We start from the raw sequence: 13554 nt of genomic DNA on the forward strand, positions 1-13554 counted from the left end.
CAAAACTCTTTAATCGGATCCCAACCAACATAAAAATAAAAATAAATAATTACTAAATTACACGAAAAGCGATAACGAAGGTATTTTTCCCTCCTATCAACTCTGGCCACACTAAAAAAAAAGAAGAAGACAGAAGCGTGGGCAAATTTGCAAATTTAAACAAAATAAGAATAATTTTACAAATCTCCAGCAACAAAACGCATTCCAAGGCACCACAACGGCTCAGAATAATTCTATACACCAGTGAGCACCTGCCCTAAGTGCTACCAAAGCCAACAACCAAATAATACACAGAAGGCGGACGCCAGAAGCACCAAGCCCTACTGACTCAGGATAAATTCTTCCAATTAAACGGTAAAAACCATTCCCACCAGCTACTAGGGAGAGGCTTAGCATGAATCATAGTGAGGACCTGTAATTCTATAGCACCCGTTACTGACCCAGAAAAACATTTCAGGAATCTCCATACCACGCTTCTGCAAATGAAACATGCTGCCGCAGCTAAAGCCACTGAAGCTGAGCACCTTCCAGCATATCTGGCTGCATTAGACCCGCCTGGAATGAGCATAAGGGAAAGACATCACTATAGACCGGAGAACAACAGAGATCCTAGACTCAATAAGAAAACAGGAACAAATAACGCCATATGCTCCCAATCAACAACGCAAACTGAGGCACAACCAATAACACAACCAGTTGAAATGGATAATTACAAGGGAAAAGAAAATAAGAAGGTCAGAGATTGCATCACCCCTCAATTTGATCCCACAATAATTCCCAAAGTGGAAGATACCCCCACCAAGTCAAGAGGAACAGAACTAGAAAGACTGCTACTGACCTCTCCCACTCCTTTCAACAAGAGCGCGAATCTGTTAATCATGCAGTCACTACAAGCCACGTATAACTCTGGAGGCGGTAATGGAAACACCAGAAAGCAACTCTTCAATGACAGTGATGACGACAGCGAGAGCAACATACCTTTGCAGCAGCTGGTCTCTGGCAAGAAAATCAGAGGGCAAAACCTAAAGCGCCTCAAACCCTTGAAGTCGGCAAACAGGCCCTACACCAGAAGAATCACGGGAGCGATCAAAACAACTGTCTCCTACGCGGACAAACAGAGGCGCTCTAGATCTCGGGCACCCAGAACTTCGGAGGAGCTTGATCTGGCAAACCCTATAGTTTACGACGACAATAACAATAACAATGATAGCCTCTGCTCCCTCAGTCTCACTGCGGGCAACCCTCCATTGGCCCACGGCAGTGACATAACAACAAACGAAATGAGGAAGAATAAAGAGGAGGATATGCCCTGCTGCTCAAGCAGCCTAAACCAACATGCCAAAAGCCCAACACCAACAAATGAAAATGCTATCACAATCCAGGCCCAGGAGACCCAAATGCTGCGCACTGCTGAGGGATCGGAACAGAAGAAGAACAAGGAGCCACCCACCGTTTCCTCACGACGCCAAAGGGCGACTGTACCAGCTAGGCCAACTCACCGAGGAGTTCATCTGAAAACGAAAGCAGCCCGTGCAGCTACTGGATCCCAACGCAAGAAGCTGAGCACACCCAAAGTGCACCATTGTGGATGCGGCATCGGTAACAATGATGAGGTCATGCTCGACAACATAAAAAAGCCAACAAGGCCATCATCAAGATAATAGAATCTATAGGCAAAATACACAGACAATGCAGAGAAACTAATGACAATATTGAAATTAACTATCTAAGAAACCCCCAATAGAAATGGGAATCAGTAAAACCAATGAAAATGCTCTTTAATTTACTGACTTAAACATTTAGCATAAGAAACAAGCTTCATTAATCTTAACGAACTTATCAGTTCATTATATATTATGCCCAAAATACATATCTGTTTTTGAATAAACCTCTTTATGTTTAAAACTAAGGGAAATACAATAATAAAACCCTATACTTGCTGTGCAAGACACCTTATCTCACTATGTAAAAGAAACATACATACATACATAAATATAAAACAAAATCAATAAACGAACACGTCAGCCTTATTCAAATATTACTCAATCTACGCCTAACTAAGGGAGGGAAGCCTTCACGGCACTTGAAACAAATAATGCTAGAAGCAGCTAGTAATGAATAACAGAAACTACACCAATACATTTGGAAAGCATACTTAGCAAAACTAGAACATAGCCAGCAGCGCTAAGTGCAAACAGTAGCAGGAATAACAATATCCAGAAACAACCTGAACATTAATATGCCCTATGGCTGCCTAGAATAAGCTGCCTGGACAAGAACTAAAACCTGCTCCAGATGACAGAATTAAATAATACAAACAGCCAATTAACATACTTACTATAAAATGCAGAAATGACAGCACAAAATCGGAAACCGAATAAAGAAATACCCCGACAACCCACAAATCCCCTTCTCCTGCGTAATTCATTATAACCAAAATAGGAAATCAAGATATAAATCACAATTATTATTAAAAATTTATATTAACAAATACTACATCTCCCTTGCAGAAGATTACTAAATGCCATATAACATACTACTTTGAAATCCAACAGCATGACACACACGCCTCTAGAAAGCAGACTTTGCCAGGACACCAGCATCCAGATAGGGCCAAATCCAAACAGACTGAGACTCTATGGCTCAAACAAATTACATGCACCTGCGCGAAGCCTGAAATTAAAAAGCAAATAATAATAAGTTCTCTCTAACCACCAGATTGAGGGGCAAAACGCCTACCAAACCTCAAGCCTCCATTGGAACGCTAACTTACGCCAATCCATCCTTAAAGGCCTTGCACCTCCTTATTGGACGCTGCTGCGCATCCCGACTGTTGCACTGGACTGGGATTGACATCTTTTAGGGCACGCTCACCATGTGACGAAACAACCCAGCGACTTGCGTCCCACTCCCGTGTGGTGGTTGTGTGATGCCCAGCGACGACCACAAACCTGGAAAAGGCAAAGATATGAGTTCCTGTTGCACTGCACCTGCATCCTACCGGGCACTTCGCAACATCCAGTCCCATATGAGCGGCAGCAGCGATATTTTGGCTGTCCAATGGTACCAACTGGAACTCCCTGAAACACCAAACAGAGGGCGAATTAACAAGACACATACTGCAAAACAATTGATTGCACAACTCAGCAGTTAAGTCTGTGCGTGACCTGCCCTTAAGGCCAGAACAAATGCCAAACATTCTGACATGCTCCCTGCAATATCACAACCTTTGATGACTGCCAAAATATCACTCAAATGTACACCCGGAGACAATCAGAACACAGCCAACATAGCTAAATATTAAGCTAAATAACTCTCATTGAACATGCCTGTGCGATACCTGCCATATGGCCGAACCAAAGCCAAGATGCTAACACTGATGCTGAAAATTAAAAATAATAAACATCAGACCCCCACACCTATCCCATACTCACCCAGTCCCTTCCCCATATAACTTGCAAAGCACTCATACATTCCTTAACTCAACAGATTAACCATCACCACTGCAAATACGACCAGTTAATCAACAAGCCTCCACTGGATTGCTACCTATGCCAACCTGCTCTGAAAGGCTCCTTACCTCCCTACTGGACGCTGCCGTGCATTCCAACTGCTCCACTGGACTGGGATTGGCATCTTTTACATGCAGATAAAGGACGTACGCTGATGGCTGCGTACCTTAAAATGGCAGAGACATGTAAAGCAGCCGCCTTGCACCATGCGATACACAGACCAACCCCCACCTAGCCCTAGCTGCCACGAGCTGCCAACTGCGTAGGCGATCGCGCAGCTCGCATGGCTACCGAGCAACAACAACTGACATGGGTCACCAACTGCGTAGCGCCTGCGTGACCCATACTGCAACCGAGTCAGCTCACCTGATGAGATGACAAGCGACCACCTGGAGCTTCAGCCAAAACCCCCACCCCTATGCTGCATACAATAACGAATAAACCTAAAGCCTACGACAAAGTACTGCGAAATCAGGACTAGCAAACCTGCCTGTGGACTGCCCTAGACCTGCTGCTGCCCCAGCGGATCTATGCAAGCTCCATACACACTGCCAACCCTGATGCAGCAACACAACAGTAGACCAAAAGGCCCAATATTATGCTGCAATGCTACAGGCGTGCCTCACCATCTCGGGCCGCCAGCAGCGTATGCGAACGAGTGGCTCGAGCCTGCAGCAAAATGCAAGCCAGCACACAGCTAGCTCAGAAGACTAAACTCGGACTTAGTGGATGCGAGCCACTAACCGCGTAGCGACCTTGTGGCTTGCCCTCCATAGAGCCTGCATGTCTGTACCCACGATGCCTTCAGCCACTTGGTTGATCACTGGAAAGCGGGGCTACCAAACATGCCCCGGGAACTACACTAGACCTGATGCTGGATCAACAGTTCTATACAAGCCCTGTGGACTCTGGAAACCCTGCTGCAACAGTATAACAGCAAGCTGAAGACGAGATGCAAATCACAACCATCTGTAGCCCCTAACTGCGTAGCAAACTTGGGGCTACCATTACTAACGCCTCCTGAAATAAGGAACTGGCCCACCAACAAGGAGATGTTCCCCTAGAAGTCTTCGCAACCTGCCCAAAGGACGAGGCGCTGAAATACTAGCTATAAATAACTAACCCTATATTATAGCTAATTGCAAATGCAAAACCTTAAGCCTACTCCCAAACTAAACCTAAACACCAAGCAATGTTATTGCAAAGTATGGAGCGCCACATCTTGCTTACCGGCAACTTGAACCTCCATGCTCAACATCAGTATCCTATCCTTCCCCACCCCCCATACCCCAACTAGTCCGACTAAAAAGAATCAGCTGGAAAAGCAACACTAAAATCCATATAAACTGCCCTCCAAGGTAAACTAAAACTCATAAATCCCATACCCACCAAGAACCAATCGATACAAACACACACACACACACACAAACCCACAACTGACTGTTCATGCTACAACGAATACAAAATTACACCGCTACACTCAACCAACCTATCAATTAGAGACTAAGACTGCAACAACAGTAATACTTGAATTAACTAAACAACAAAGCCTAATATGATAACGACCAAAACAGTCAAGACTATAGTTACCTAAACATACGCAACTAAACAGTAAACAATGACTAATAGTCAACTAACAACCTGAAGCATAAAACATACAACTTAAAAACTAAATCAATAATTTAAAAACCTAAGACTCTGCACATAACTCCTAAAAATAACTCTTGCCTTGCTAACAGCTGCGATAACCACAAAATCTCAACCTAAACTGGACCAGCTCCACCTTGGGGAAGCTGGAGAGTTATAAATTGTTCGTTGGCAATTTTAAACCTCCAGCCCCCGAGGCACTGTAGCAACTCACCCCTCGCATCATAGCAAACTCACTCCTTAAAGACCAAGTTATAAAAACAGTACTAAATTTTACTCAACATACACACCCATACCGTTAACAAGATTCAAATCAACAACCAATCAAAACAGAAACAAAACATAAACTTAAAGTTAAAATTTAAACTAAATCGCTAAACTCATAACCATAAACGTAACTCTTGCCCTGCATATTGCTATGATAACTAAAAATAAACAACTATCTCGGACTAGCTCCCTCTTGGGGAAGCACGGAGAGCTCAGGTTGTTCGTTGGCAACCTTGAGCCTCTTTGCCCCTGAGGCTCCATAAACCCACCCCTCCCCCCCCCCCCCCACCCACACCCACAATACATCTTAAAGAGTAAGCTGCAAAAGCAATGTCTCCATGATTAAATGTACCCTCTAGTCTAAGTGAACTCGGCATAAAAAAGCCAACATGTAAACATAGAGGGAACAGCGCTGTAAGCTGAGCTTAACAAATGTTAAGCTTAACTTACAGCGCTGTACCCCTCTCCCAAAATCTCACCAATACTAACGTCTCAGACTACCACACTCTATGGCCCATTATTGTATAAGGCTCTTGTACCCGACCTAAAGCTGTACATGTAAATCCCATTATTTTACGCAACAGAATAAATAAGCTGCCCTCTCACTTTTGAAGGCATAGCTAGATTTGAGTTGGCATATACGCTACTCCAAACAAAAAACAGTGCTCCGTGAATTTATTTCAATGTCGTTTCAAAGTTAAATCAATGTCATGTCAAAGTGAAGTCAAAGTCAATAATTACTATTATGTCATTTTACAAAGTGAAAATATATTAAATGTTTAGTTAATATATCCAACTAGTCAAGTCATGCTACTACGGTCGCAGTCGAATCATTATTAATCATTATTAATTTATTCTGTGCTGAATTATGGAAATTAAAGCAATGCTATCCAATGTCTGGATAACTCCTGAAAAATTCAGAAGAAAATCGGAAAATCAACTGACGAATTGTTTAAACTATTGAAAACCAAGTTGAAGTGAAAGAAAAAGGCCTTGCAGCCCCCTGGAAATTAAACCTAACCTGAAATCCATAATGCAAATAGACCCAAATTACTAAATAAAACCGCAAATCTGGAGCTATAATAGAAATAAAATTAAAAGAAATTAAAAAACACACATATATAACAAACTCTTTGAAAATTGAGTCATGGCTGCTCACAACAATATAATAAAACATAATCCTATAATAAATTGTGCAATGTCAGATAACCATTAAACCCAACCCAATAAATCGCGCGCATGTTGAAAAGAAATTAACCCCTATAAATTTAAATCAAAGTTGCTTGAAAGTTAAACCAAGCTAATATAACTGGACCTAAGTTCGCCCAGTTACGCAACGAAGCAGCGTGATTGGAGCTGGCGAGGAGTGAATCAAATTAAAATAAAGCAAAGTCAATTGTGCAAACCAATAAATAGCTGACCAAACAAAACATGGGGTTGCTAGTAGCATAGAGAGTGCTGCGAGCGATTTTCTAGTGCAAAAGTTCATAGCATTGCGTATGTAAGTTATGAGTGGCGACTAAACATAACCTGCAAGCATGCCTAAGTAATTGGTCCCTACTTCTGCGCTGACATACGGTAAACCAATTATAACTGCACTTTATCAGAACACCTTCTCTCTCCTAGCACACGCAAGCTCTCACCTCTTACTCAGCGCAAAGCACTCAAATTTTCTCTCTCCTCTCACGCACCAATACACACAAACGCTGACCGCTCTCACTCTGACTTAACACCACTATAACGTCAAAGCTCACTGTTAACTCACTGTTAACTGACACTGATCGTTGCATTACAGCGGACTGTTAATGGTCTTTGCTATAAGCAGCAACAAATATAGCGCTCTTAATTAAAACTGACAAACTAACTTGTTAAAACCCCCTTATGACTGCTCCAGACTAACTGTTATACAAATATCAAAATTTGGACTAGATGCCAGAACAAATTAGTACAAATCAGCCAATAAACTCACTTACCGCTAAATGCAGATATGACAGCACTAACCAGAAACTCAAATAAGGAAACACTCTGATAACCTACAATTCCCCCCCCATAAAACCACAAAACAATATAAAACTAATAGACAACAACCAATATATAAATTGCATTTATTATCAATACTTACATAAACATATAACATACTGAATCTTCCTCGTAGAAGCTTACTAGGGCCATACAAAAACGATGCTTTGGTATCCAACAGTTGACACATATACTCCCACTGGGAAATTAGCCTCTGCCAAGACACCAGCACCCAGATGGAGCCAAATCTGAGACGTACTGAGACTACATTGCCCAAACAAATCTGCATACACCTGCATGAAAACCTGAAATCAAAAAAAAAAAAACAAATACTTATATGTTCTCTTTAATCGCCAGATTGACGAACCGAACGCTAATTATGCCAATCCATCCTTAAAGGCCTTGCACCTTCTTATTGGACGCTACTGTGCATCCTGACTGCTGCTCTGGACTGGGATTGACATCTTTTCGGGCACGCTCACCATGTGACGAAACAACCCAGCTAATTGCGTCCCTCTCCTGTGTGGCGGTTGAGAGGCGTTCAGCGGCGACCACAAGCCTGTAAAAGGCAAAGACACGAATCCCTGCTACACTACACCTGCATCCTGCCATGCACTTTGCAGCATCCAGTCCCATACGAGCGACAGCGGCGATATTTGGCTGTCCAACGGCACCAACTGGAACTCCCTGAAACACCAAACAGAGGGCAAACTAACAAAACATATTGATTACACAATTCAGCAGTTAAGTCTGTGCGTGAACTGCCCTTTAGGCCAGAACCAACGCCAAGCACTCTGACATACACCCTGCAATATCACAACCCTAGATGACTGCCAAAATAACACTTAAATGTATATTCAGTGACAATTAGAACACAGACAGCAGAGCTAAACATTAAACCAAACAACTCTCATCAAATATGCCTGCGCGTTACCTGCCATATGGCCAAATCAATGCCAAGAAGCCAAATACTGATGCTGAAAACCACAACAATAAACATCAGACCCTACACCTATCCCATACTCAGCCAATCCCCCCTCCCACATAAACTATAAAGTACTCATGTACCTCTCAACTCAACAGATCAATCACTATCACTGCGAACATGACCAGCCAAATTATAAGCCTCCACTGGACTGCCACCTATGCCAATACATCCTGAAACACTATGATAACCTACAATCCCCCTCCCATAAAACCATAAAACAATATAAAATTAATAGATAACAACCAAGATATAAACTGCATTTATTATCAATACTCCTTGCAGAAGCTCACTAGGGCCATACACAAACGATGCCCTGGTACTCAGCAGTCGGGCACATGCACCCTCACCGGAAAGCAGCCTCTGACAGGACGCCAACATCCAGATAAAGCAAATCCCGAGACGGACCGTGACTGCATGGCCAAAACAATACTGCACTACTGCACATAACCTGAAATCAAAACAAATACTCATATGTTCTCTTTAATTGCCAGACTGATAAACCCAGCATCAAATACGCCTATCAAACTTCAAGCCTCCACTGGAACGCTAACTATGCCAACTCACCCTGAAAGGCCTTGCACCCTCCGATTGGACGCTGCCGTGCATCCCAACTGCTGCACTGGACTGGGATTGACATCTTTTCGGGCACGATCACCATGTGACGAAACAACCCAGCGAATTGCGTCCCACTCCCGTGTGGCGGCCGGAGACGTACAGCAGCGACCATAAGCCTGAAAAAGGCAAAACATGAGTACCTGCTGCACTACACTCGCACCCTGCCGTGCAACCTGTAGCATCCAGTCTCATATGAGCGACAGCGGTGATATTTGGCTGTCCAATGGCATTAACTGGAACTCCCTGAAACACCAAATAGAAGGCAAATTAACAAAGCATACACCGCAAAACAATTAATTACTTAGATGCATATATTCAGAGACAATTAGAACGCAGCCAACAGAGATAAACATCAAAATCAAACAACTCTCATCAAGCATGCCTGTGCGATACCTGCCATATGGCTAAATCAATGCCAAGATGCTAACACTGATGCTGAAAATTAAAAATAATAAACATCAGACCCCCACACCTATCCCATACTCACCCAGTCCCTCCCCCACATAACTTACAAAGCACTCATACATTCCTTAACTCAACAGATCAATCATCACCACTGCAAATATGACCAGTTAATCTACAAGCCTCCACTGGATTGCTACCTATGCCAACCTGTTCTGAAAGGTTCCTTACCTCCTTATTGGACGCTGCCGTGCATTCCAACTGCTGCACTGGACTGGGATTGACATCTTTTTCGGGCACGCTCACTATGTGACGAAACTACCCAGCGAATTGCGTCCCTTCCTGTGCGAAGCTGAGAGATATTTTACGGCGCCCATAAGCCGGTAAAAGCCCTTATCAACACGAGCTGCCAGCTGCAAATGCGACCGTGCAGCTCATACTGCTGCTGGACAACAACATCCGACATGGGTCACCGAATGCGTAGCGCCTGTGTGACCCATACCGCAACTGTACCCACACACCGGATGAGAAGACAAGAAACCACACGCAGACGTAGGATCCCTAGTCATCATGAGCTGTCAGCTGCGTAAGCGATCGTGCAACTCGCATAGTCACTGCGAAACTGCATCCGACATGGGTCACCAAATGCGTAGCGCCTGTGTGACCCATATCGCAACAGTATCCATACACCTGAAGAGAAGACTAGAGACTACATGCAGATAAAGGACGTACGCTGATGGCTGCATACCTTAAAATGGCAGAGACATGTAAAGCAGCCGCCTTGCACCATGCGATACACAGACCAACCCCCACCTAGCCCTAGCTGCCACGAGCTGCCAACTGCGTATGCGATCGCGCAGCTCGCATGGCTACCGAGCAACAACAACTGATATGGGTCACCAACTGCGTAGCGCCTGCGTGACCCATACTGCAACTGAGTCAGTGCATCTGATGAGATGACAAGCGACCACCTGGAGCTTCAGCCAAAACCCCCACCCCTATGCTGCATACAACAATGAAAAAAGCCTAAAGCCTATGACAAAGTACTGCGAATTCAGGACTAGCAAACCTGCCTGTGGACTGCCATAGACCTGCTGCTGCCCCAGCGGATCTATATAAGTTCCAAACACACTGCCAACCCTGATGCAGCAGCACAGCAGTAGGCCAAAGGGCCCAATATAATGCTGCAAAACTACAGGCGTGGGACGCTATACGTGGACAGCACCCATTAAGAGGACTCTATAAACGATCTGAAGCGTGAACGCGCTAATTCGACCAGCTCCCAACCCCCGCCATCTTGGGCTACCAACAGCGTATGCGAATTAGTGGCTGGAGCCTGTAACAAAATGCAAGCCAGCACACAGCTAGCTCAGAAGACTAAATACGGACTTAATGGATGCGAGCCACTAACCGCGTAGCGACCTTGTGGCTTGCCCTCCATAGAGCCTGCATGTCTGTACCCATGATGCCTTCAGCCACTTGGTTGATCACTGGAAAGCAGGGCTACCAAATATGCCCCGGGAACTGCACTAGACCTGATGCTGGATCAACAGTTCTATACAAGCCCTGTGGACTCTGGAAACCCTACTGCAACAGCTACAACAGCAAGCTGAAGACGAGATGCAAAGTCACAACCATCTGTAGCCCCTAACTGCGTAGCAAACTTGGGGCTACCATTACTAACGCCTCCTGAAATAAGGAACTGGCCCACCAACAAGGAGATGCACCCCCTAGAAGTCTTCGCAATCTGCCCAAAGGACGAGGCGCTGAGATACTAGCTATAAATAACTAACTCTATATTATAGCTAATCGCAAATGGAAAACCTTAAGCCTACTCCCAAACCAAACCTAAACACTAAGTTATGCTATCGCAAAGTATGGAGCGCCACATCTTGCCTACTGGTAACTTGAACCTCCATGCTCAACATCAGTATCCTATCCTTCCCCACCCCCATACCCCAACTAGTCCGACTAAAAAGAATCAGCTGAAAAAGCAACACTAAAAATCCATATAAACTGCCCTCCAAGGTAAACTAAATTCATAAATCCCATACCCACCAAGAACCCATCGATACAAACACACACACACATACACAAACCCGCAACTGACTGTCCATGCTACAACGAATACAAAATTACACCGCTACACTTCAACCAACCTATCAATAAGAGACTAAGATCGCAACAACAGTAATGCTTGAATTAACTAAACAACAAAACCTAAAATGATAACGACCAAAACAGTCAAGACTATAGTTACCTAAACATACGCAGACTAAACAGTAAACTAATGACCTAACTAGTCAACTACCAACCTGAAAGCATAAAACATACAACTTAAAAACTAAATCAATAATTTAAAACCTAAGACTCTGCACATAACTCCTAAAAATAACTCTTGCCTTGCTAACAGCTGCGATAACCACAAAATCTCAACCTAAACTGGACCAGCTCCACCTTGGGGAAGCTGGAGAGTTATAAATTGTTCGTTGGCAATTTTAAACCTCCAGCCCCCGAGGCACTGTAGCAACTCACCCCTCGCATCGTAGCAAACTCACTCCTTAAAGACCAAGTTATAAAAACAGTACTAAATTTTACTCAACATACACACCCAAACCGTTAACAAGATTCAAGTCAACAACCAATCAAAACAGAAACAAAACATAAACTTAAATTTAAAATTTAAACTAAATCGCTAAACTCATAACCATAAAAGTAACTCTTGCCCTGCATATTGCTACGATAACCAAAAATAAACAACTATCTCGGACTAGCTCCCTCTTGGGGAAGCACGGAGAGCTCAGGTTGTTCGTTGGCAACCTTGAGCCTCTTTGCCCCTGAGGCTCCATAAACCCACCCCTCCCCCACCCCCCACCCACACCCACAATACATCTTAAAGAGTAAGCTGCAAAAGCAATGTCTCCATGATTAAATGTACCCTCTAGTCTAAGTGAACTCGGCATAAAAAGCCAACATGTAAACATAGAGGGAACAGCGCTGTGAGCTGAGCTTAACAAATGTTAAGCTTAACTTACAGCGCTGTACCCCTCTCCCAAAATCTCACCAATACTAACGTCCCAGACTACCACACTCTATGGCCCATTATTGTATAAGGCTCTTGTACCCGACCTAAAGCTGTACATGTAAATCCCATTATTTTACGCAACAGAATAAATAAGCTGCCCTCTCACTTTTGAAGGCAATGCTAGATTTGAGTTGGCACATGCTACTCCAAACAAAAAATCCGTGAATTTTATTTCAATGTCGTTTCAAAGTTAAATCAATGTCATGTCAAAGTGAAGTCAAAGTCAATAATTACTATTATGTCATTTTACAAAGTGAAAATATATTAAATGTTTAGTTAATATATCCAACTAGTCAAGTCATGCTACTACGGTCGCAGTCGAATCATTATTAATCATTATTAATTTATTCTGTGCGGAATTATGGAAATTAAAGCAATGCTATCCAATGTCTGGATAACTCCTGAAAAATTCAGAAGAAAATCGGAAAATCAACTGACGAATTGTTTAAACTATTGAAAACCAAGTTGAAGTGAAAGAAAAAGGCCTTGCAGCCCCCTGGAAATTAAACCTAACCTGAAATCCATAATGCAAATAGACCCAAATTACTAAATAAAACCGCAAATCTGGAGCTATAATAGAAACAAAATTAAAAGAAATTAAAAAACACACATATATAACAAACTCTTTGGAAATTGAGTCATGGCTGCTCACAACAATATAATAAAACATAATCCTATAATAAATTGTGCAATGTCAGATAACCATTAAAACCAACCCAATAAATCGCGCACATGTTGAAAAGAAATTAACCCCTATAAATTTAAATCAAAGTTGCTTGAAAGTTAAACCAAGCTAATATAACTGGACCTAAGTTCGCCCAGTTACGCAACGAAGCAGTGTGATTGGAGCTGGCAAGGAGTGAATCAAATTAAAATAAAGCAAAGTTAATTGTGCAAATCAATAAATAGCTGACCAAACAAAACATGGGGTTGCTAGAAGCATAGAGAGTGCTGCGAGCGATTTTCTAGTGCAAAAGTTCATAGCATTGCGTATGTAAGTTATGAGTGGCGACTAAACA

General features: G+C 43.1%; 3 protein-coding genes across 7 annotated transcripts; 1 reads left to right on the top strand and 2 right to left on the bottom strand.

The window, feature by feature from the left end:
- Positions 1-214: 214 nt before the first annotated feature.
- LOC121502083 (uncharacterized) lies at positions 215-1970 on the top strand. Of its 2 annotated transcripts, none has more exons than XM_070288821.1 (2): positions 215-354; positions 458-1970. In XM_070288821.1, exon 2 carries the CDS (start codon positions 483-485, stop codon positions 1659-1661), a length of 1179 nt encoding a protein of 392 aa, XP_070144922.1. In that variant the 5' UTR covers positions 215-354; positions 458-482; the 3' UTR covers positions 1662-1970. The 2 variants fall into 2 exon arrangements, with proteins under 2 accessions (XP_070144922.1, XP_041630773.2); XM_041774839.2 differs by having other exon boundaries at positions 226-404.
- Positions 1971-2502: 532 nt separating this feature from the next.
- Positions 2503-8097, bottom strand: LOC138929376 (uncharacterized). 4 transcript variants are annotated; one of them, XR_011445759.1, is made up of 4 exons: positions 3228-3242; positions 3009-3080; positions 2774-2951; positions 2503-2673 (listed from the first exon to the last, which is right to left on the bottom strand). XR_011445759.1 is itself a non-coding variant. In XM_070288816.1 (4 exons), the coding sequence occupies exons 1-3, from the start codon at positions 8079-8081 to the stop codon at positions 2786-2788; spliced, it is 399 nt and encodes a 132-aa protein (XP_070144917.1). In that variant the 5' UTR covers positions 8082-8097; the 3' UTR covers positions 2503-2673; positions 2774-2785. The 4 variants fall into 4 exon arrangements, 1 of the variants encoding a protein (XP_070144917.1); XM_070288816.1 differs by lacking the exon at positions 3228-3242 and adding an exon at positions 7928-8097 and having other exon boundaries at positions 3002-3080; XR_011445757.1 differs by lacking the exon at positions 3228-3242 and having other exon boundaries at positions 2740-2951; positions 3002-3211.
- Positions 8098-8661: 564 nt separating this feature from the next.
- Positions 8662-9384, bottom strand: LOC138929380 (uncharacterized). The gene is made up of 4 exons (XM_070288818.1): positions 9350-9384; positions 9222-9291; positions 8998-9164; positions 8662-8881 (listed from the first exon to the last, which is right to left on the bottom strand). The coding sequence occupies exons 2-4, from the start codon at positions 9228-9230 to the stop codon at positions 8662-8664; spliced, it is 396 nt and encodes a 131-aa protein (XP_070144919.1). The 5' UTR covers positions 9231-9291; positions 9350-9384.
- Positions 9385-13554: the final 4170 nt, after the last annotated feature.

Source organism: Drosophila kikkawai, unplaced genomic scaffold, assembly GCF_030179895.1.
Source record: "Drosophila kikkawai strain 14028-0561.14 unplaced genomic scaffold, DkikHiC1v2 scaffold_179, whole genome shotgun sequence".
Lineage (NCBI taxonomy): Eukaryota > Metazoa > Arthropoda > Insecta > Diptera > Drosophilidae > Drosophila > Drosophila kikkawai.

Bases quoted from the DNA above. Each gene is read 5' to 3' on its own strand.
- LOC121502083 (XM_070288821.1), top strand. From the start codon at position 483: ATGAAACATGCTGCCGCAGCTAAAGCCACTGAAGCTGAGCACCTTCCA.
- LOC138929376 (XM_070288816.1), bottom strand. From the start codon at position 8,081: ATGGGACTGGATGCTGCAAAGTGCATGGCAGGATGCAGGTGTAGTGTA. The intron at 3,081-7,927 runs GTGAGCGTGCCC...TTGGTGTTTCAG, and splicing joins CTGGGTTGTTTCGTCACATG to GGAGTTCCAGTTGGTACCAT. The intron at 2,952-3,001 runs GTAGGATGCAGG...TGCCTTTTCCAG, and splicing joins TGGATGTTGCGAAGTGCCCG to GTTTGTGGTCGTCGCTGGGC.
- LOC138929380 (XM_070288818.1), bottom strand. The intron at 8,882-8,997 runs GTGAGTTGGCAT...TTTTGATTTCAG, and splicing joins AGGGTGCAAGGCCTTTCAGG to GTTATGTGCAGTAGTGCAGT.